At 36.3% G+C, this 25,602-nt stretch overlaps 1 protein-coding gene across 1 annotated transcript in view; it reads right to left on the bottom strand.

Moving 5' to 3' along the window:
• The window catches only part of AKAP6 (A-kinase anchoring protein 6), a 420,713-nt gene that overhangs the window by 84,900 nt on the left and 310,211 nt on the right, over positions 1-25,602 (bottom strand). Inside the window, exons 8-9 of the mRNA XM_006906869.3 lie at positions 24,417-24,565; positions 11,035-11,155 (exon numbers count right to left, since the gene is read on the bottom strand). Of these exons, the coding sequence (XP_006906931.1) occupies positions 11,035-11,155; positions 24,417-24,565 (270 nt within the window). The remainder of the gene's footprint in view (positions 1-11,034; positions 11,156-24,416; positions 24,566-25,602) is intronic.

Genomic DNA, 25,602 nt, shown 5'->3' with positions numbered 1-25,602 from the left:
TTGCATAATCGTGTGTATATAACTATGTGTGTATGTGTACCTCTTCCACAGACTTCCTAGTTCTCAATGGCTAAATGAGATGGCAAGGGGAATATCATAAATCAGAAATTTTCTTTAAGCAAATGTCTGTGAACATATGGAATCACTACTTAGGAAAACAGCTGAAATAGTTAAGTGTAGGTGAGTTTCAGGGCTGTATAGATATCCTTCTGGAGAAAGACTGGAGCTCTGTAGTCCGAGAAAGTTTGGAAGAAAAATTAAAATCAACCGCAAAAACAATAAGGGTATTAGGCTGCTTGACTCTTTTCTAGCTTTAGAAAAAGAAAAGGTGTGTGTGTGTGTGTGTGTGTGTGTGTGTGTGTGTGTGTGTGTGTGTATGTGTGAGGAGACCACTGCTTCCCTCTTAGCTTACCCCAGTGAGCCTCATTAGGGATAGAGTGTAGCAGAAACGTCAAGTTTAAGAATGTATAAGCTTCTCAAATGCCCACATTATTAAGAATATGCTTGGGAATGTCCTTGTTTCTGAGAACTGAATTTACTTCCTTGGGAGAACTGAAAAGTGGTTTTTCTGCAAATGATATTCCTCCAGAGCACCTCTCCATGGGGGTCCTTATTCAATATCTCCCTTTGTCAGTAACAGGATCCATAAGGTTGAATTCTCCTAGGGCGATGCTGCCTTTAGTGCATCTGCCCCCCAAAACATAAATATTTTCAGCCTTGGTTTCCTGAATCTGACAGAATGTAGGAGGCTCTTGTGAGGCTCAACACAGCAACACGTGCTGAGGTGCTTAAGAAAGTTTGGGGGCTTTCAGAGAACAGCTTGACGATCGGCCCAATAAAGAGCTGATCCAAGACTGTTGTTTTCACTGCAGATGTACCATCTAAACATTTAGGATCTTCTTCCTATCTAAGCACAGAAAGCTCATGTAGGGGGAGGAAATAATGTTCTTGAAAGAGTTTTGCCTGCAGTAGAGAAGAGGATGTGGGGCAACAATGAGCAGGCTGGCAGCATATGAGGGAAAGACTACGGGTATTAGAGTCAACCAGAATGGGCTCAAATCCTGACTTATTTACTCATTTCTTGTGGTAGTTATTGGTACAGCTGAGAAATATTTCTAGCTTTCTGCCTTTCAGGCATATAGTGAGGATGCATTTCCCCATCCAATATGGAGTAGGGTGGAGCCATGTGATTAGTTCAGGCCAATGATTTTGAAAGGAAGTGACATGTGTCTCTTTCAGGTAGGAAGTTTAATGGCCAGAGTGAGATCCTCCATAAATCTCTTTTTGCCACATGGAGGGACTATTGAAGAAGGTGTCTGGTCTATTAGTCTGAGTCCTGGAGTAAGAACAATGCCAAGCAGAGCATAGCTAACCTCTGATGGATATGTATGTATCATTAAAAAACCTTTGAGATTTGGGAATTGTTATATCAGCAAACTCTAGCCTAACCTGACTGAGACACTAGTTCTGTGTCTTTTAGGTTAGTCATTTAACCTCTCTGGTTTCAGGCTCAGAGTCCACTGAATCCATAATCATTGTGAGCATTAAATCAGATAATCTGCATAGGGCACTGACAGAGTCAAATAGTAAGATCTGGCCAATGTTAGTTTTTTCTCCCTCTATCCTATTCCTGTCTCATACCACACACACACACACACACACACACACACACACACACACGTGAACACAATGTACACACTCACACATGCACATATCTCCCTTTTTATTAAATGGTCAAGTTGATAACACTTGTTCTTGGTCTCTTTTCTGGTTTTCTTCTATCTACTCTGTCTTCCCTTCCCATGCCCTTCCATTTAAACTAGATGTTAAAATTGGCATTTAATTCAATATTATTCTCCTACTCTGCTATGTAATATCTGCATTTGGTAGAGTTTTTTCTTTTTTTACCCCAAAGAATACATCTTAAGGATGGAATTAAAGGCAGCATTGACATTTAGCAATAAAGATAGTTGAGTTGGGGAATTCTTAATACTCCAAAAATGATGTCCCTGGGACAACAACAAATCTACCTCCTTCTAAAATTAGACATGGTAATGAGACACACACAAGAAGGAAGGTCAATGAGTTTGTCTGTGAAAGCACCATGGTTGAGCTTTGCCCCGGCTCCCCAAGGGCTCACCAGCCTACTCTGAACAGGTAGAAATAACCAAAATCTTATCTAAGTACCCTTCTATCACCACCTTCCTGCTTTAGAAATATAAGCATGAAATTCTAATAAATGATAAAAACTAGAATGATAATAAAGACTTACTATTTGGATCCAATAGCACATGTTTTGTACACACTTCCTTGTGGTTATAGTTACAGTAACCAATGCCTTCCCTGTGTAACTGCATGGGACACTGACCCTAACATTTATCCTTTTTATATTAAGACTTGTCAGTGACTATGCTGAATTTTCATCTCTAAACTGGCAATTTTTTTAAAAAGAAAATAAATAAATCCCAGTTCATACCATGGTTGTCTGTAAAGTTAATCATATCTCATATAATTTTTTCTTAGCTTCAAACCAGATTAGCCCAAATATGAATACAACCACAAAAGATAAATAATTTAAAAATGAGAAGTGCTAAAAAGTAGATGAGGGACATTTTCGTTAACTCATTGACCTGAAACATATATATAGTGTTGAGCAGTTCAGGAGCCAAAGGTGGCAGGGAACAAAACACCTTTTCTTACAAGGAATTTAAACGCTCCTCTAATTTATTTTATAAAAAACAACAACAAAAATTTATAAATATGTGAGGTTAAAACCAAATCCTTCAGCTCAACACAGGAGAGAATACTGCATATTCACATCTAATTAAGGAAAAGTCATTTTTAAAAGTTAAAGGCTGAAATATTTGCAATTTAATCCAAAATTTTATTAGCAAACTCTAATGATTATCCTGATTGCAATTAATAAAAGCTTCCAAACAGGTCAACTCATTTAAGTGCTATCTGTAATCATTTGGATTTTAACATGATGGTTATTACTTATTACCCTGAAACCAAGCAGCGCAATGAGATATTGATTACTTTTAACCTTTAGATCCAAGGATTCAAGAAAGGTCAGAGGAGGGGAACACACTTCCTTGGCTGGCAAACGTATAGCCTTTCAGGAGAATTCAAATGATTCCCATTGGCCAAATAGGTCCAAGATTAGTTTATTCTCTGGGCTGACAAGAAATGATGATGCTTTTAAAAATAACACCCAGCACATATTTAGTGAAGTGTTATATTTATATAACCAATGGCCTCAAGATGTGCTTCATACCACAGCAAGTCCCAGGCTATTAACCCTTTACCAGGTTTTGTTCGTGGAAGCATCTTTGTTGGAATGAGGTATTAAACGTGGTAGCTTTCATTGGAATAAACTCATCTCACTAAGCTAAGTTCTCTTGTAGGTTCCAAAAGGCTGAACAAAATCACTGGCCATTAGCAATTCTTTTGGTTTTCTTTTTCCATGACAACATTTAGAAATATTTTTCACATTCGAGCCACTGAAAATCAATGAGTTCTAGGTAGAGCCCAGCAGAATTACGGGCAAGGGAAACATAACTGTTACGTGTTAGATTAATTTGCAGAACACTTGGCATTATTATTGCCAAGTCGTCAAATTGTTCCAAGTTGTTCCGGAAGGTTGTTATTAATAGTATGTTTTCTGAGGAAAGTTCTGTCTACTTTTGGAACTGCATTTCTGTTGCCAAGGAAACTCCTTTAAGCACAGTTTTCTAGGAGCACACTGCTGCTTTTGTTTGCCAGTGTCCTATTCATATCATCTAAGTAAGCGTTTTACATGCTCCAGCTTTCAGTCCCCAATGTTGAAGTTTTAACCCATTTAAGTTGCTGTTTCAAACACAGTTAATGCCTGCTATGATTTCCCTCTCCCTTTCTCCTCCCTTCTCCTGTCCTCTGTCTCATCCAAAGCCCCTATCTCCTCACCTTCTTCTGGCTCTCTCTCCAACATAGCCAACTCTTACTATTCAAGCTTTATTTTTTTAAACAGTTGCATTACGGGAGATAGTTTTCACAAGTTTTTGATAAATTAACTTCAATTTGAATAATAATTCCATAGATTGCAGCATTAGTCCTTCAAGTGTTAATTATCTTTTCACTCTAAAATTAATGTAGTCCTTTCCTACTGACTCCTCTACCCGGCTTATTGAAGTGCTGAGGAAAACATGTCACTGAGTCCCGAGCCAGCCCTGTTGCTGTGATTAAGCGTGGTCACATGGCCCATCTCTGCAAAAGGAGGGCCCTGAGAAAAGGTGACAAAGACAGTGATTTCCTGTCAGCAAAGAGTACGACAGGGCTGTCTAGAAGTGATGCAAATGAGGGGAACTTTCCCCACGGCTTGTTTGATCCACTCTAGGCCAGAGCAGGCCAGGCCAGGGAGAGGGGGAGCAGCACAATACAGCAAAGGCTGCCCAGAGAGCCAACGCACCTTCCGGACAGTAGCTCACCCGCCAGAGACAAAAACTGCTGGCGGGGCTTCCCTTCCTTGCCCCTCTGCACACAGAGCCAACTATTTCTTGGCATACTATTCTCTTAACATCCTCCTTCTTCTTCTTCTTCTTCTTTTTTTTTTTTTTTTAAGTGATTCGAATAGGAATTATAAGCTCCAGTGTGAACAATGTTTCATATCGTGTTCAGAAATGATATGCATCTACTTTTTCTTCTCCTAAACATTTTCAGGATGAGTTTTGTCCTCTCTCAAAAAAGAAAAGAAAAAAAAATTCAAATATTCATAGCAAACACTGATTCATCAAAGCTCGAATTAATGTGACAGTTAATCTAAGGACTTTTTGAACTTTAATAAAAATGGAACAACAAATTCATTTCTAGATAGCGGTGGAGAAAGCCTAGGTTTTTCATTTCTGATCACTTTAAAAATGACTAGATAATGTTATTTGAAATATTATAATGATTTTAAGCATATTCTTCTTATCTTAATGGAGTTTTAATCTAACATACAATTAAGCTCTACAATTAATCTACTGGGAAAGAGGTAAAAAATTATCATTAGGTTCTTGTGCCTGATATATCTGGTACATTTTTACCTTGACTGCTTCAATAACTAGTAATTTGCTTCATTTTGAACAATCAAGGTAGGAAATTTTGGTACCGAAATTCCAACATAAGGCCTCATTAACAGAATTTAATTTTTTTGATGCGTACTTCTTTTCTATACACCAACATGTGAAAAAAAAAAATTTCAAGTTAATGGATTTTTTTCTATTTTAAGCCTAGCTACTGTGACCTGAACTATGAACCAGCCTAGCATTACGTTTTTAGGAGCTCAAGTTCAGTCGTAAAGGTATCAAGCCACATACGAAATTATTTAGATCAATATGGTCCAGAACAAAATGAAAGAGAATTATTATAGAGGGTTGAAATTTATAAATTTATAAAATATAGGGATAGTGTGATTAATCTGTTTTCTATGATTGATTCATAGCTATAATAACATCATTTTGGCATCAACGGTAATAAAATTACAAGTCAACTATATCACATTTTTCTTCTTTTACACAATATTTCTAATTCCCCAGAATTTCTAATTTTATTCCACATATGTTTCTTTTAAAAACAATAATGCTTGTCTTTTAATACACACTCAAATTCTCCAAAGTAACATTTTCCTCTTTAAAACTTACCCCTTTCTCTTATCTGTTTTTTTTTCTGAAACAATTCTTTTATTGTTTAGTTTATTTTTATTTGTTTGTGTTTTGTTTTTAACATTTTCTTACCTATTCATTCATCCACCCATGGTTTTTACTCCTTTTCTCCTTTATGTTTAGTTAACTTTGTATGAACTAATTCCAACTGTTTTTCTTTCTCTTCAATGCTTACATTTTTTTCTCACTTTATTAATATCCTCTTTTTTTCCAATATATAACATTGTTGACCTCTATTATTAATCCCACCTGGCCAAATTATCATCGAAAGGAGCCACTTTTGGGTGAGAGCTGTGTGAAAAGTCTCTAAACATTACCTGGCAACAGAGTCAGAGAAAAATAATTAATTCACTTGTTAGAAGTATTACGTTTAGAAATTTACTTGCAAGAAATATTTTGGTTAAATATTTCTCAGTAAAAAAATCCTAAAAGGAAAACTTTTTCATATTTAAGTATCAAAATAAACTTAATTTCTTCAAAGGAATTGTGACTTTTTTCTCATGGAAAATTTAACTTTTGCAATTGAGCACATTTCCCTCTTTGTTTTTACTACCAGGAAGCCCAGAATAAAATTTTGAGATCATCTTTAGTAACCGTGTAGGACCTTACAATGCATGGCCTACATATTAACACTTTGCACAGAAATACACTCTTACCTTTGTATATTTTCCCCAGTTCTGATTTATATTTCTATTTTAAAATATTTTTATTATTTTCCTGTGAATTATTATAAACAACCTCAAATCCATAGCAGAGTAAAAATGTAATTAATCTAAACAGCGCATTGTATTATGTAAAATGAATAGTCCTTTTCCTTTTGCACACAGGATATATTTGTATAATACTTTTACTAATGGGGAAATATAGAGGATATTTAAATTTTTCCCATAAAAACAGAACTATATGAATAACTAACCCTCAACATTAAACATAAAATATTCAGTGTAAATTCCTTGAAAGTATAGGGTCTTCGTTGAAATGGGTACTAATTTCAAATTATTTTTAAGCTGGAAGGGTTATGTTTAACCCCTTAGAAATCATATAATCTAATATTTTATTGGTGAGGAATAGCTAAGCCATTCATTCACTCAAGGAACAAATCTATAAATATGATGTTTTAGAGCTTCATGTTATCTGAAAACAGCCCTCCTTCAATTATACCAATAATTGCCAGACTGTAACTTCTGAATTTGGCCCTCGAAATTAACCCTTGGACTCTAGAACCCCGCATCAGCCCAGGATCGCTAGGGGCTCTGTCATCTGTGCCCTATAGGTGACAGAATGGGTAGTCCTTTGAGGCAAAGTAAAGAGCCCTGCCAGGCCACACCCATGCAGCACTCCAGAGTCAGCTGTGTCTGTTGCTGAGGGCAGTGCAACAGCAACAGCGGAATAAATGCTTCCAGGTCACTCAGGCTATAAAATTTATACGATGGGAGAAGACGTGTCTTGAGCTTCCCTGAGCCCAAGAATAATGCCACCTTTGATCTGTAGAAATGACAAAATGGAGCTTTTCCTTTGCAAGTGGGTTTTAAATATTTCTCCATTAATAGTTAATGCACATAAAGACCAGCAGAGTGACAGCTCCCTGTGATTATGAATTCTGGCTTCGTCACTCTAGTACAAATAGGAGCTGAACTTTCAAAATCACAGTGGTTACTTTTGACAAATTAAATTGTCCTACTTAGGAAGGTAGGAGGAATGAAGAGAAAGAAAGTGAGAGCGTTGGAGCAAATTCTCCCTGCAGGTGATCCTCAAATTAGGGAAGAAAAAATGAGAAAAAAACTATATTTTTGTTTTCTAGGCTGACAATACTGCCAATGTTTATTTAAAATGGTACAGAATGTCCCTATTCAGAGGTTGGGCAAGGGAGAGAAGTGGGAAGGAAAGACATTGGCAGTATGGCTCACTGTCTCAAAAAGATGAAGTTATATTTAAAGGAGTAGTTACTTTTTAATAAGAATTAGGTTGCTCTTAAGATCCTGAGGTTTAACATTAGTTAAAAAAGAAAATGGTCTTAAATTTCCAACTATCCAAAAATAACAAGAAATTGTTTAAACAGAAAATCTACTGAATAGCTTCTTGTAATATTAAGTTTCTAAATTATGTCAGGTTGTATCAATGTATTCTTTGACAATTAAATAGAATTCCTTTCCTCTTTAAGTTCCTTGGATATTTTGCTGCTTTTAGGTAACCCAGGTGTTCCACACAGGAGGTCTGCTGAAGAAGAATCTGGGGTATTTATCTGTAGCTCCATATCTAGGAGTTAAGGCCAGATGATTTTCCTAGCAAAGATCAGAATATAAAATAAATAGGTAAAGGCAGAAAGTTAGTACCTAATGTTTAGGTAGTACCTAAAAAATCTTTGCTCCCACTGAGTACCATCTTACTATATTTTCTCTAACTCAACATTTCCAAACACGGACATTGGGGAACAACCTAGGACTGTGCAATGAATAAATTGAGGTCTGGGCATGACTATCTATGCCAGGAAAGGAGCTGAGTGTTGAAATGCAGAGAGCCCTCCCCCCACCCCCAGAGAGACCAGAACAAAAGTTTCGAATTCTGTAATAAAAGGAATAATGATTCTATAGTTCTTTGGGATTTACCAACGCTCAGTCGAAGATCTCTCTTAAAGGTTTCACTCTCATTCTTTTCATTAATACCAGGGATCATGAGCTTCATTCCCATCCTTAAATTTTAAACTGAACAACTGTAATTCAATAATTGCATAAGGTGCCTTGCTTAACAAAGTACAGAACACAAGTGCAAGGTGTTTTTCTTGACGTTATACAAGCATATGAAGAAATGAAGATGATGTGGACAGGCTGGGATAAATTGGACATGCTGTCAAATGGGTTGGGTGTCCTGTCGCATTGTCACCGTGATGGGAAATGTGAACAGCAAATGTGCAGTATTGAAAGGGATAGCCCCACTAACTAACGAAAAATTGTTTTGTCCCAAATATTAATGGTGCTCTTGATAAGAAATGCTAATAAAAGAACAAAGATGATTAAGGTAGTCCCAAATGGTACTGAAAGCCTAGGGAGGCCTGGGGACCAATTGAAAAGCTTCAGTCTTTCAGAAGTCTCTATAATCAACAGGCTCCAAACCTCCGCCAAGGCATTAGTTCAGTTGATTCCTGAAAAAGCAGATTAGAACAGGGGAATGGAACACTGAAAACATTGACCTAACCCGAGAATCCCTAGAGATTCTTAGGAAAAACTTGAAATTCATTCTCCTCCATCAGTTTTTCTAATTCAGGAGCCACCCCAAGTTCTAAATTACTCCTCAGTCAATGTCCTCAGGATTGCTTTGGAGGTTTCCAAACCTCTGGAATAATTTGGGGGCTTATATGAAGAGAAAGTCTACAAACCTGTAGAATTTACCCTTGGTTTTTAACTTAATCTTTAATTTTACTTATAAGCCAAATGCAAAGTTAGTGCCAGTCTAATAAACTTAGATATGCTGAACACCTAAAATCAGAAAAATGATGACAGGGCATGAGTCACAAATGAAGAACCCCAATATGACAATGTTTGGAAAAAAATACTGTAACCTGGAAGTATTGAGTGGGTAGAATAACGGCCTTCAGTATGCCAGAATGGGAATTCTCAGGCAGAGCACTTACAAGTAACCACAAGAAAAAGAAGACTGCGCTTTTTGTTCAGTGATTTCCTATTAATTGTGATGTAAATTATATGGATGTGATTTTGACAAAGAATAGCACTGTTCTGAAAAAAAAATAGTGGTGTACGTGCAAAATACAAAATGCATTAAGAAGAAAAAAATGTTATTTGGCAGCATGAATGCAATAAAAGCTGAGATAACAGCTTATGATTAGGTTACTTTTATATTTTTTTCCTATTTGGCTTGATTTTTAATGCTTAAGTTTTAGAAATAAAACAAATATTTTGTATCGCAAATTAATATAGATTTAGAAGTATTTTTCATATCTAATTCTTGATCCTGACATGAAATGTGAAATCACTGAGCTTCGGTTACATTAGGTTGAGATTGTTACTCTAACAATATGTTATGTCAGAAGGTATATTGGATAGTCTGTTGTTAATGTGGACAGCTATCCATACAGGAAACATCTAATAGTAAACAAACTAGATTAACGTTGGACAGAATTCTTTAGGGAGTAAAACATCACCAATTGCTGAATCCCGGGGGAGCTTATATCTTCTCTTAACTGAGATGATTCCCAGGGGACACTAATTAAAATCGACCAGACCCTTGAAAAGTACAAATAGATATCTCTTTATGGAGGAAGTAAAAATTAAAATAATTTGTTAAGGAAAAGTAACTTAAAATGATAAAAACTGAAGAAGAAAGAAGACAACTTTTATTTGACCTTGAATGTACTTCTTATTCTATAAGAAATTTAAAAAAGCTACAGGGTAGTTGTTTCTTGTCATTATACTGTTGCTGATTCTGTGGTTAGTTATTAATTTTATTTTTTATGATTCACAATCTGCTCTTTGAAATATGCCATATGCTCAAAGCAATTCAAGGATGACAACTGTCAGAATTACTCCAATAAAAATTGCCTAAATGAGGAAGATTTACTGCAGTCTGATATTTCAGTGGAAGGTCCCTCTACACTCCCCAACAGCTTTTTCAGACACTGTGAATCTTGCAACCATTTTTTCAGTCAAAATCACATGGCTGTTTTGTAAGAACTTCTCAGACTATAAGTAGAACCGGTAAAACACATTAGGCTAAGGGTGAATTAGCAGACACAGAAAACAATATAGATAGTTATTAGATGGATTGCCTGCAATCAATATGTGAGTTCCAAGCCAGTTTTCTTAAATCACACGCAAATATATTGACTTAATATGACAACGTCTGCTCTATGCATCACTAATAAACATTAAATTTGACAAGCCCTGTACCCTAAAAGCAGCAAGCCAAACTGAAGGCAAGTTTCTTTTTCCTTTGGGCGCATCTGAGGGATGGATAGAATCTACCTGAGTGCTCCAATCAAAACACATTTTGTTAAATATTACCAGTCCATTTATCTTTCATTTTGTTTCAGTCTATTTATTAATGCGGTTTCATTTATTGCTATTCATCTCGAAGATAAATCTTTGTCCTTCTATAGAATTACACCAAATAGAATGTGATAAAGGGAACTTTCTCGCAATTATGATGTCGGTACAGCCTGTCAGCACACAAGGGATGGAAATGAGTTTGGGGACAGGGAAGGGAAATTCTAATAGACACCATGATACATACAATGAACGCAAAGATATCCAGAGGGGGGTTGGAGGGAGGAAAAGAGAGAGACTTGTCAGGCTAATCAGATCTTCCACAGCAAGGTAAAGGCAAGAAGAGCAGCTCTAACCTTGTAAAGATGCTGCTGCTGCTCCTCTGACATCATCAGGTCGTGGCTGTCCATCACAAGGGACTCCATGTCAATCAGCCAATCCCAGAGCTCCTGATATTCTGAATCAAAGTCCAGAAGCCTGAAGATAAGGCACGAAATGTATTATGCATAAATACAGTGTAGTTGTTAAAATCTCATATTAGAATAATACATTCTTAAAAACCCATGATGCTCCTAGGTGATACCTATAAAAAGAGAAGGGAAAAAATTCTCTGTGTGGTTACACAGTGGGTAAAATAGGAACTCAAGCTTGTGACATAGCCACTTCTTAGATTTTGAAATCATAACATGAAGTTCCGATGCTCGTACCTAAGATATTATCGTGGCAATTTCCATTTGCTAACCCTTTCTGAGGATTTGCAACACTTGAACAAAATGACTACTACTACATCCTTGAAAAAGAGCATTGTCATATTTAACAATGAGAAATGGACGGTCAGTGCCTTAGGAAGGTTACATGGTCTAGAATTTGGGGTAAAAACAGTATCCTCAAAATTTAGACCCCTTTCTCATCTACTAGATTTCCCATAGATATTGCATCCCAAATAGCTTTATGATTAAGAATACTAATTTAACTAATTTCTCTACAATGATCATAATATCCTATAATATCCAAAATATTATTTTTCACTGGGAAATGACTCAATCATCTATCTTTCCCTCTGCTGTCTATCTGCCTATCTCTGCAAACATATATCCTATATTTATTGTCATGGATGAGTAGCCAGCATTTCAGCTTAACACTCAGAGATAGGCTTGAGTGACTCTGGTAAGCCAGTCAGAACCAGGGGCAGATCCAGTATTAGACAGGTGTTCCCCACAGACATGTAGGAAACAAAGGTAAGGACAGGAAGTCAAAACAATGAATCTTTGAATAGGCAGCAATCATTAAAATTCAAAGGAGGATCACTATGGTTTTCAACAAAATAAATCATTAGAATAAGAAGCTTAAAAGGATTAATGTGATTCTCTATTGAAAGCCTGGTGAATAAGTAAAACCAAGATTCTTCTAAAACATTGTGATCAGAAAATAAAAGTGCAGATGAAAAACTATGACTTTGTCCTTCTCCCAAAAAATCATCCCCTTAAAATAAATTCTAGAGTCTTATCAAATTGTAACTGAACAAAACCCTATCAGCAGCCTCAGGCATGAGTCTGCATTTATCAAGTAAGCATCTTATTACTACCTTGTTCCTGTGTCTATACATTAAACAACTGCTTTCCAAGAAAATAAACATCCACTTTTCAAAACTTACAACTTAATCCTAATAGATCTGTCAATAAAAAAGTTAAGGTGTGTCTGGTGATGGAGGAGACTAGACCTAGAATTGCCTATTTTATTTTAATTCCTTTACCATAATTATAAAGATCCTTGACTAGGACCATAAGCACCCAAGGGCAAGGACTTTCATTGGCTAACACGTAGAACTGTCTCGTGAATGCTGATGATGGGTATAGCTGATGCAGCCAAAACCTTCAGTAATGCTATGGTGGCTTAGAGCAGAGCTTCTCAAACTTTAATGTGCATATGGTATAGTGAGGACCTTGCTGAAATGCAGGTATTGAGTTAGTAGTTCTAGGGTGGGGCCTGAGATCTTACATTTTTAACAGATACTGGCAACTGGCAAAACTGCTGGTCATAGACTTCACTTTGAATGGCAAGGACTTCCAGCATGTAAAATCTGCAAATAGTATCTCATTTCAAAATACTAAAAGACAAACAAAAACCACTATAACAGGGACAAATAAACTATGAGACTTTCTTTATTAAAAACTTTGTGAGTGACGAATAAGGAATGACTAATAAGCATTTGTTCACACGACAGGTATAATCATTTAGAAATACCTTCCGAATTACGGTAATCATTTCTCCTTGTACCCTCCCATATTTTAACCGTAAAGACAGGGGAAAGGTGTAATGTGACACCCCCCACACCCTCCCCAGATTAGGAGAGTATAATCCAGGGTAATATTAAAAGCAAAAAGGAAAGGAAATAAAAAGCTCACCCCTTCCATTTCAGTGGACTTGGGGAATAAGAAGGAAATGAAGGTAAGAGGAACAGGTGTGTCCTCCCATCTCTTGGCCTAAGACCTAGACGAAAGGCATGTGAGACAGATTGAAGGGATCTTCCCGCTAGGAAATCTGGGAAGAGTTGCCTTAATCAAAGTCCTCACAAGAACCTAGAGTGGGGATGTTGCAGTCAGAGAGAGATCTTTGGTCAAGATCCCCTTTGCTAACCTGTTCTCTCATCCCTCACCCCAACCCCTTGAGGTTTCTGGAAGTTCAGCCGGTAAACTTGACAGTGGCATTGCACAATGACCTCCCAGGAGAGCCATGGGGCCTCTGAAGCCAGACCTCAGAGAACTGGCAGGACCAATGAAGGCTGAGATGAGGCTCGAGGCAGCAGGAAATACCTCCTGACCAAGCCAAGAGATAACAACTCAGCCAAAGCCCTCTGTGGAGAACAACCTCATAACGTCCAGGGGAAAACCCATTTCAATGAACCCAGCCAGCCTGCACCTACGGGCCACACTAAGCCAGAGGACCTCACTGCACCCCCGAATCACACGGTCATGTAAGCCCTCTTTCTGTTCAGATTGTGCAATATGCTTGTCCAAAAGAAGGGAGAAGAATAGGAAATCTGAAAAAAATGGCATTTATCTCAAGAGTTGTGCTCTAAAAAGAATGTTAATTTATTAGGGGAGACTATAAGCATTGTGTTTAAGAGCCTGAACTCTGATCTTAAAGCAAGCTTTTTTTTCCTTGCTTTACCAGGAAGTATGTGTTTAGGATGGTTCATAAAAATTGTTGGTCAGTAAGAGAAAACAAAGAAGTCTGTTTTTCTTCCCATAGGTATATGATAAAAAAAAAAAAGAAAGAAAGAAACTTTGATTATGACTAAATTCAAGGGCAAGGGATGTATTTTATCTTTGCTTCCCTAATGCCCACCACAGAAGCTGGTGAATGGTGATGTCTGAATGTAGATAATGAAACCAAAAACTTTAGTAGGGCAAATGACTGCAGAAGAGGAGTATGTGACAAATATAATAGTATCTTGTCCCTAAATGCCAATACCAAAGCTAGGAGCATACCATGGACAGGCTTCTTCACTCATTCTGAAGGTGAGATTTTGCTTTCAGTATATGATAATGGTGTATTTGCTTAGTTAGAACGACTAGATGCCGTAGATTCTGTTAGTGTAAGTTGTCTTTCTATTCCTTTTACATCCTCCCCTTTTCTCTGATGAAAATTAAAGGAGATTCAAAAGTAGGTTATAAACAAATAAAAAATATATACAGAATGATAAAATGTTCAGAACTACAGGAATTTTTTTATTGGCTCTTTACCATGTCTTTATAGCCATTGAGCTGTTCCCTCCTATTACTCTCCTTTCAAAACAAAAGCCATTTCTTCTCATTAAATGCACCTCAGGCTCCTCACATAGTCCACACTGGAGACCTGCAAATGGCGTATGAACCTAACACAGACACTGTATTCATTCTTTCTCCAGTCTTATCTATTTACATCCTAGCTGAGAATATTTAGACTTTAGCTTACTAGTTGCAGTAAATGCTTTGGTTCCTTATTTTGTTTCAGTAGTGTAGTAGGATCAGCACCAGTGTTTTCCAAACAAAAAATTCTCATAAGGTCCAAACATTGAAGAAAAAAACATTTTTTAAGTATTTGCACCTGATTTCAGATTCTTGGTTACATGTTAATTCACAGCTTAGGAAAGACCGGACAGTTTTCCAAATTTAGTGAAATCAAATATATAACTTGTAGTAAGTCAGCAATTAAATTATTAAAATTTCTTTGCTGGTTCTTTTGAAACTTTCTAAAATGACTAGAATTTACAGTGCTCACAATATCAGGAAAATTCTTAGATAAGGAAGTAGTTTGCTTTCTTATATTTACATTACCTGCAAAGGTATCTAAAGTGTTTTTCAAGTGGTTTTATAAAAGACAACGTCTTCTAGGAAAAGTGCCAGCTACCATAAAGGACAACAGAAAACATCATAGATGAGTGAATTTATCAAGGGTAGCATGAAACTAGTTAACAGTTCTATATCCCTTTGAAGAATATGCTGATTCTGTAAGCAGAATTCCAAACCAGGTTCTTTTCTTGAATTCCTGGTGACTCTAGTCTCTCTTTTTAGAAGGGAGAGAGGTGATTGAAATTGTGTCAAGGATCCCAGAATCTTATAAAGGATGTAAGAATGAGAACTACTCTTTCGGAGGGATTTACCTCATAAAATTTTCTTTGTAATTGTGTTCAGGTTTATATCGTCATTCACTCAAATATATAATCTCTTACATGTTAAAAGTTCTCAAAAGGTACCTTTTCAGTACTCTATGAATATGTTATGTTCTCTATGAGGTTGCACAAAGCAAACTCACATATACTCTATGAAAGAATTGTATTCTTTTGGATACTTTTTTTAAATTGCCATAATAATAAAAGAGTTGAACATTCTGTTGTAGGTATAACATTCCCATTTTAAGAGGTTTAAAAGTTTAATCATGCTATGAGAAGAAAGATCTTCTAATCCAAAGTCAGTCTTTTTAGACAAATATAGAATTCTGAATGTATTTATTCCGTAGTCTGAGGATCTAATAGAGACAAGGACAAGGCTACGGAGAAATAAATAGGCAATTTTTTCTTCAGTGTTTATTTCTAAGTTTAGGTCAACTACTATAGGTAATTGCCAAAAGTATTTTCCAACATCTATCATTTTCCCTGCCTTTTTTTAAGGTTAAAAAGATTCCAGGTCCTTCTACCACAGAAATAAAATGCTAACAAGTTTATTTAGCATCATTTTTCTGCATATTGGATAGCAATATAGTATTTATGAGGCTGGCATAGTTTAAGAAATAATCCTTCCTCTAAACCCTGATGGGAGTTATGTTTGACTAGCTAAGTGTTTGAACATAAATGCATTCAGCCTTTGGTATTTAAAGTGAGCATCATTAACTGAACATTTCAACTTAAACTTTGCTTAAAAGATAAAGTTTCACCCAAGTGAAATCGATGAGAGGTGTGTGTGAATATATGAGGTTTCAGCTTGGCCCACTAAGGAATTTTGATTAAAAGAGACAACCAAATGAAGAAATCATCAAAATAGAGAAATTATTGGTTGAAGAAAAGATAACACTAAAAAGCCCTGGCAGTTTTGCTGCTAAGGCCGAGGAATATATATTTTGAAGCATTTAAGAATCCATCTTTTATATGCTTAATGGTTCATTTCACACCAACACATCTAAAAACACAAGACCGGTTCCTGAAATACCAGCTTATCTATATTGGGACTTCTATTAAATGATCCAATTTTCCTAGCTTCTATAGCATATCGACTCTTCCCTCAAATATTCACTAAGTATTCAGTGTTCACATTATTTGCTCAAGGAAATTTGCCTCTTATTTTCAAAAAAAGACACTAAACTGGTAACAAAATCTTGCAAAAATATAGTTTAAGAATTTTACTCAAATGAAATACTAATAATAGATCAGAATTTCCTGTTATCCTCTACTCCATGTGGCATGTTAAGCACAGAAAGGCGACGCAATACTGGCACCAAGCTCAATCATCATATCATTAAAGAACAAAATTTAGCGTTCCAGACATGGAATCTGATATATGCACAGTTGCATGTAGAATCCCTTTCCACTCTAAACATATTAAAGTGTGGACACTAATTTACTATTTTGAATGAAAATTCATGAGCGACTTCCTCATGAGAAAAGCAGCCTGCATTTGCCATTAATAAGTAAAAAGGAATATGGAGTTCTTTCCAGCAGTAATTTTCTCAATTCTCATATATACCCATGTACATGTAAAAATGTCTGAGAAAAAGAAAATCAACCCTACAAATTTGTTTATGACCGGCCCTACTTTCTCATGGACCCATGAACCGTCTGTTCATAAACATCTGTTATTAAAATAAAAGCCATAAAACAAAGCAAAAAAATTCAAACTTCCAAGATTAGCCATAAAATTAGAAATATCAATGTGAATTTCTGAATGTATTTAGAGGATTCTGTTAGGCTGTCAGGAAGTCAAACCTTTTTCTAAATTTTCAGATAATATGTAGGCTAAGCTCTAGCCAAAGAGCTGAAAACATTCTGAAAATTTTAGAATAGGTAGTGATTCTAACACAAATGGAGAAACCATACTTCAGAAGACAAAGCAAAAATGATGTTGTCAAAACAAAAACAAAAACAAAACAAACATAAACCTTCCTATGTCATTATCTGTGTGTAGAGAGGACTGGATCCAAACTTGCTACTGGCACACTAGTGTGGGTTGGGCATCTCACCCTTTAATAAAGGGACCACCTCCACCCCAAGCCCCACTGGTTTTCAAAGATTTAATGTCTTGTTTGGAAAAATGTCTATTTAGAACTGCCCATTTTTTTAAGTTGAATTACTTGTTTTTCTGCTACCGAGTTGTATGAGTTCTTCATAGATTTTGTATATTAGCTCCTTATCAGATGTATGATTTACAAATATTATCTCCCATTCGGTAGGTTGTCTTTTCATTTTGTTGATTGTTTCCTTTGCTGTATATACAGAAGCTTTTTAGGACGATGTAATCCCACTTACTTATTTTTGGTCTCGTTGCTTTTGCTTTTGGTGTCAGACTCAAAAAATCACCATAAAAACCTATGTCAGGGAGCTTACCACCTACATTTTCTTCCAAGAATTTTATGGTTTCAGGTCTTATGTTCAAGTATTTAATCCATTTTGAGTAAATTTTTGTGTATGGTGTAAGAGAGTGGTCAAGTTTCATTCTTTTGCATGTAACTTTCCAATTTTCTCCACACAATTTATTGAAGAAATTGTCCTTTCTCCATTGTATATACTTGGCTCATTTGTCATAAATTAATTGATCATAGATGCATGGGTTTATTTCTGGGCTCCCTATTCTGTTTCATTAATCTATATGTGTTTGTATACTAATACCATACTGTTTTAATTACTATAGCTCTCAAATACAGTTTAAAATCAGGAAGAGTAATGCCTCCAACTTTGTTCTTCTTTTGCAAGATCATTTTGAGTAGTATGGACATTGTAACAATATTAATCTTTTTAATCCATGAGCATGGAATATCTTTCCATTTACTTGTGATTTCCTCAGTTTCTTTCATTAATGTCTTATAGTTTTCAGTATATAGATCTTTCACCCCCTTGGTTAAATACCTATTCCTAGGTATTTTATTCTTTATGATACAAATGTAAATGAGATTTTTTTTCTTTATTTTTCTTTCTGACAGTTTGTTATTAATGTATAGAAACAACAGATTTTTGTATATTGATTTTGTATTCTGCAACTTAAGTGAATTTGTTTATTAGTTCTAATAGTTTTTTGATAAAGTCTTTAGGGTTTTCTGTATATGACGTCATGTGCAAATAGTGATAGTTTTTTCCTTTCCTTTCCAATTTAGATGCCTTTTCTTTCTTTTCATTGCCTGACTGCTCTGGCTAGGACTACGAAAACCATGTTGAATATAAGAAGCCAAAGTGGACATCTTTTCTCATCTTAAAGGAAAGGCTTTTAGCATTAAACCATTGAGCAAAATGTTAGCTGTGGGCCTGTCATATATGGCCTACATTATGTCGAAGTAGGTTCCCTCTATATTAATTCTGTTGAGACTTTTTATTATAATGAATGTTGAAGTTTGTCAAATGCTTTTTCTGCATCTATTGAGATGATCATATGATTTTTATTCTTCATTTTGTTAATGTGGTATATCACATTGATTGATTTGTGGATGTTAAATCATCCTTGATCCCTGGAATAAATCTTACTTGATCATGTTGTATGATCCTTTTAATACATTGTTGAGTGGTTTGCTATTATTTTGTTGAGGATTTTTGCATCTATGTTCATCAGGGATATCAAGGATCTTTTCTCCTAGCGTCTTTGCCTAGTTTTGGTATTAGGGTAATGCTGGCCTTATAAAATGAATTTGGAAGGGTTCCCTCCTCTTGTGTTTTTTCGAAGAGTTTAAGAAGAATTGGGATTAATTCTTCTCTGAATGTCTGGTAGAATTCACCAGCGAAGGCATCTTGTCTTGGGCTTTTTATCTGTTGGAAGATTTTTGATTACTGACTCAATCTCCTTACTAGTAATTGCTCTGTTCAGATTTTATATTTCTTTAAGTATCCTTAAAGATAATTTTATGTCCACCTGATATGAGAAGATAGACTACCAAAAGGTATGCTCTTACCTCCCTCAGCCTCTGCTATCCCATAGTCTCTACATTGTCCTTGTTGCTGGTTGAGGAGCCCAAATCATTCCTGAGCTTCAGACCCACTTCCTGGGCATTTCCACTTAGATATTCCACAGACCCTCAAAAGAACTACACTCAGCTTCTTCCCCACTCCTTCTGCTCCTTCTCTGCATTCACCACCTCAGCGAACGGCACGCCCATCTGCCAGAATACATGAAGCCTGAAACATGGAGATGCATTCTTTAATATTCGCTCCCATAAAGTCCCTCCCCCATCCACTCTGGTCACCAAGGCCTGTCAGTAAATTTCCTTCTCTCAGTTTCCTGCCATCTTAGCTCAGGCCCTATTTCTCACCTGGATGCCTAGAATAGCTTATTAATTAAGCACTGTCTAGTCTTGTCCTTGCCAATCTATTCTCCACACTGCTGCCAGAATATTGTTTCAAAACTGCTAATCTAGTCATGCTTGACATCCTTTAGTGGTTCCAGTTGTTTGTACACACTGCCTCATCTGTGAGACACACTAAATTGTCACTTCCAACCCTGGGCCATTCTCCATGAAACTTCTCCTGAAAGGCTTTCTCGATTTTCATACACCTGACAACCTTTGCGTCCCATTGCCTCTACCTCCCCAGTGCCTACTACAGCTTCATTTAATCATAGCTCAATAAATATTAAATGTTGAATGACAGCAAAGTCGCTTGAATCCAAAGCCTCCTATTTTTTTCTCCTCCTTGACTAAGCCAATGGAGCATCTTTCCCCTCAGCCGATGGGTCATCAAGGTTTATCAATTCATTCTGGCTTTTATTTCTAATCTAGTCTCCACCTTTTCCATTAATTTCTGACCTAAAATCTCCAAAGATTACAGTGGTGTTTCTCAAGCTGCAGAAGAATCACCTGGAGGGCTTGTTAAACAAAGATTTCTGGTCTTGACCTCCAGGTTTTCCAATTTAGTAGATCTGGAGAGGGGCCCAGAATTGGCATTTCTAATAAATTCCCAGGAGATGTTAACACTGCTGGCCCAGAGACCATATTTTGAAAACCACTAGAGCAATGGTTCTCAACTGCAAGTGGGCATTAGAACGTAATCATATTTTGGCCTACTCCTACCTATCGAATGAGAATTTTCGTCAGGGTAGGGCGGACAGGCATTTTTCAGCTTAAAAGCTCCACAGGTGATTTTGATCACCTGTTAAGATCATCCTGGTTAAGAACCATGAACTCAATGATTAACTCCAGGATCAGGACTTCACCTGCTCCCCAAGATTTATATTTTACACCCCTCCAACTTTCTACCCTGCTCTCCAGTCATACAGAACAGCAGGCAGTCTGATGACTCAGACCTATGCTCCCCTTCTCTAAGCCCCAGATTAATTTTAATTATTCATTCATGCATCCATTCATTCACTGAGCACCTAACACTTTGCAGGCACTGCACCAGACACAGGGCAGAGTGTAGTAAACACGAAAGACACAGCCCTCATGGGGCCCATTCCATTTGCTCTGACGTCCAATAGCACATTCTGTTTCCCCTTTCTCTCATTGCACAGGCAGATACTAGCATAATAGCACTCTCTTGCTAGACTCTCTTGCTAGCACTCATGAAGGCAGAGACTGTGGTCTGCCTTTGTAGATGCTCAAAAAACATTTGCTTGGATTAAATGGAATAGCTCTTCTCCTGACCTTGCTTCAAAAATCATCTTCAGAGTCTTCTCTCTCTCTGCTGTCTTTCTTGACCTGCTCCAATTCCCCCTCCTCCCCACCATCAGAATCAAGCTTTATCTTCCATGAGACCCACCCCCTAATCCCATGCAGATTTCTAAGTACCTGTGATCCTTTCTTCTATGTTGTTTACAGATCTGGCTCCTCCTACAAAACTGTGAGCCTCTCAAGGTCAGGGACCATTTAATTTTTGCCTTTTATTCTCTGTATTTCATATAAGAGGTATTTAATAACATTTGTCAAATGAATGAATGAAGTTAATTTTGTTTTCACTTAAGCCTTAACAATACTTAGCAATATTTTTGCCCCAAATTCCTTGTGGATTTAATGAAATCTTCTTAAGATTCTTCAATTTCTCCATAGTAGGAAGATATTATAATTTAAATTTCATAGACTATGAAATATGCACAACATGGGATTTAGGAGGAAAAAATGTTTATCAAGGGTCCAAATGAAGATCTTCAGAGAGAACGCAAAGTGTGACTTTATGGATTGTCCACCGCATTCTGATCCAGGGTTCTGAGCTGAGGTCTTAGCTCCATCTTACACTATCATCCTGGACAAGCCAGTCACCCAGCCTTTTGCCTCTCAGTTCTATCATTTATAAGCTGAATAAAAGACATGGTCTGTAATGTACACTAAGTCTTGACAGCAAGTAGGATGCTACTTAATGAACAGTATCTTTGAAATTCATTTAAAAATGAAATCAGACAACCTCTTAGTAGAAAGAGGTATTGGAAAAAAAAAATGGTCACACTTTACAAAATATACAAAATGTAAGTGTTCTTAATAAATTCTGCTCGCAGAATCATGCCAAGTACATAGTAGGCCTTCAATGAATATTTATGGAATGAATGAAACAAAATGATTGATCATTGCTTTCATTTAAGTTGGCAGGAATTAAAAAGCATCAAACTGCTCTCAGTAGAGAATCTCGTTGGGTGATTCGCACATTGCATATCCCTCAGGAAGCCATGGTTTCCTGTTTGGCAATGCTGGAGACAGTGCCAAATGTCTCCCACAGATGAACACACTTTACTACCAGAGCTCACACAGCCTCACATACATTCAGGGAAATCTTCCGACCACGCATAGTCATAACTGCTAAACACAGTTCATAATTGTATATAAACTGTGTTATATCACCTTGATACATATCTTTTCATCAAGCCAGAGAGGTTATAAATTCATTTCTAAATGATTTTTGGTTATGTAAAATTCTTAGCAGTTTAAGATCACCTTCATTCTTTCTAGGATCTGAATCCTCCCTGGAGCAGTCTTAAACATTTTTCAACGACATACTCTCCTTAGCATGCATGTAGACATGGAAAGGAAATAAAAATATATGAATTGTATCACCAACTCAATTTTCTCTTTAGTAGACTGGATGTCTGCCTATGGAATGAAAGCCCACACTATTCCCACTATTGCTTATCAGAAACAATGATCGTTCTATGTAACAAAAGAACAGCTAATGAAGTTTATGTATCATTGGAGCAGATAATTTTACAAGGCTATGTTCTTAAGGCTTCAGAATTAAGGATTTGACTGTGGGAGTAAAGGGTCTTGGAGGCAGGACACCCCAGATAACCTCACTCACATGCATTTCTCAAACAATGCTTTTCTGTATATAAACAGAAAATAGAAAGGAATATATGGTTTTTGTCCTTAGTATTAAATAGCTGCTTTTTCTTCAACACACTCTTATATTTCTGCACAATGTACAGCCTTCAGCACCCTAAGAAGCATGAACAAAGGATATTAGGCAAGTTTACCTACTCCCACTTCATGGAACAATGCTTGTTGTTAACTAAGCGATTCCCAGGGTAGATTTATGATTTGTGGAGCCTAGAGTAAGTACTCAGGTTGGGTCCTTGGAATCTGAGGCCAGAAGCACGTGGTGACTGTTCAGTCTCCGGGGCTTTTAGAAAACATGAAAATGTGACCCAAAGTTTATGCTTGTGTGTGCACCAGGGACTATTTATGCATTTAGAGAAATTAAAGCACATTAAAGCCTCAAAACAGCTTATTGTTCATACTGCAAGCTTTAGTCTTTTCTTTCTTATTTGCTTCTATGCTTTTCCTCTTGTGAATAAATGTCTACTGAATTGTATAAAATGAATCAAATATATATGTAACATGTCCATGGATAAAAAAAAACTCCTGCTAGAGCAACAAATTATATAGATAGGTAAATCTGAAAATTTGAAAAGTCCTTTCCTATTTCCTAAACAGAATAATGACTCTGATCCTTTTCCTGTATTTTTAGACCCTGGATTATAACATAAAACAAAATTTATAATCTGTGTACTTAATGTATCCCAAAAATTTATATGAGTATTTAAAGTCCAGTCATAACTATAAGCACTTAAAAGATAAATGCAAACAAGTACATGAAAAGACTTCTTTCTGCTTGCCTTTTCAGGGAATATTTTGGCTAGAGTTATACCTGGTAGCGTAATAAGATGTTATTAATATTTAATGGAACTTGGAAGAACAGTTTCTATCTCTTATTGTCTGGCTCAAGAATAAAAGTAAAATAGGTTAGTATTTCCATTTTTATGAGTATAATTATTATGAAGTCATTACAACTATGAAATAATTGTATTTCATTACTACTCTTTTACTCTTTAATAATCGCCTAGCAGAAAAGACCAAAAAAAAAAAAAAAAAAAGAGAGAGAGAGAGAGAGAAAAGAAAAAAACATATATACACACTCTTTGCATAACTTTAAAGTCATTTGGAAATATCTGAATTCATGACAATTATTCAATAGTATGGGTAGTTAGTATAGTATAAATACAGCCATATGTCTCAGGCTGAATGAAATTATTGATGGGTCACTGAAGTTGTTGGGTCCTTTCACATCCTACAGACAATTCAAGTGCTAGTCTATTATTCCAATTGACTTTATGTGAAGCTAACCAGCTAGCTCATGGTCTCTAAAGAATTATTAAATATCTACATTTTTCAGGAAAATGATGTTCTACCAAGTTTCCAGTGATGTTCTGGTGTTTAAAATTTCCTTAGACATACTTTAAAATAAATGATAACGTATAAAAGGGAGAAAATACATTGAAAAAAATTGTAAAGAAAACTGACCAACAGTATAGGTACCATATGGTCACACAAACACTCATAAAATCACAGAGCTGTTTTTAAATAAAGCATAATGAAGTTAGGAATTTCTGGGTTAGATGATAGAAGCTGATAAAATCCAGCTTCAATTCTGGCACAAATGAAAAGGAACATAAATGCCTGGTCTATTGAGCTTCTCCTTGTCTGTTAGCTAGGGAGAAAATGCCTGCCTACCGCCTACCAGTGGAAAATCATAGAAAAAGTAGAGATTAGTGAGAATAAAACAACAAAAAGAATAGTTCCCTACCCATTGCCTCCCACTGAATGAACTTTTGACATATCAGCAAACTCCTCTTTTCTCTTGCTGCTGCTGGTATACTGCTCACTGTACAGCTTGAGGGACATCTGCTCAACAGCATCTCTTTGTGCTTCCAGGTAGCATAGTTGAACCTCAGCCTGGAGAGAGAAACAAAGAGAAATTGCTGTTTTAATCCAGAAGGAATGCATTTCAAGTGAGGTGTAACAACTCAAAAAATGGGAATAGTTCATATCATTATACTGCTCCTTTTCAGGTTGGATTTAATGGGATCAGCTGGGCATATTACAGAATTATATTTTAGATCCGAATCTTATAAGTTCCTCCTTAAAATATGACCCGAATAAATGAACTCTCAGAAGACTCAGTAAATATCACAAAATATCCCTGAGATCATAATACTGTATGATGAGACTTTACATAAAAATTCTGTGAAATTCCTTAATAATATTCTTCTTCATATTGCCACATATGTAACATTTATTTTTTAAAGATCCCCCTCCAACCCATACATTTGCATGGATACATATTCTGAATGCTTCTCATTATCTTCCCTGAGGAGAATTAAAAAAGCCTAGTACTAATTCTAATACCTCTTCAACAGTGACAACAGACATCCTTTATTACATTTTTTTTTGGTTCTCTATATTATTGTTTAATAATTTTAAAATGGAGGGAATAATGATCTTGCTTACTTGCAGGTTCGAATTGTTAAATCTTTCATAGTTACATAAGGCTCACTGTAGTAAAGGGGAGGCAGTAAGTTCACCATGCTGTTTTCCATCAAACCAAGGACAAAAGAATGCTGAATAATATTTGGCATAAAAACGTATTGAATAGATGCTTTATTTATTGCAGCTGTTGTGATCCCTGTGGCTTTAGGGTTCCCTAGTATACCAGATGAGACCGGGAATGAAGACTTCTCAGTGGCATGCTTGCCCATGGTAAAGGGGAGGGGGCAATGCTGAGTTTATGTGCACTGTAGACCAAAGGAACTCTTATTTTCTTTTGGCATGCTTCGCTAAATCTATGAACATCCATTAACATTTTTGAGAAACCTTAAAACTCCTACTTCTTTACATTTTAAGAAAAACAGTTTGGGGTCAGCTCTTGTGTAGTTGCCAGAATTCTGTAACATGTAAGAAAAGCCAAGTCAGACATGACCACCTAGTCTTCG

The sequence above is a fragment of the Pteropus alecto genome, unplaced genomic scaffold (assembly GCF_000325575.1).
Source record: "Pteropus alecto unplaced genomic scaffold, ASM32557v1 scaffold171, whole genome shotgun sequence".
In the NCBI taxonomy this organism is placed as follows: domain Eukaryota; kingdom Metazoa; phylum Chordata; class Mammalia; order Chiroptera; family Pteropodidae; genus Pteropus; species Pteropus alecto.
The sequence above is the reverse complement of the archived record's forward strand: the minus strand, read 5'-3'. Positions and strand labels throughout refer to the sequence as shown.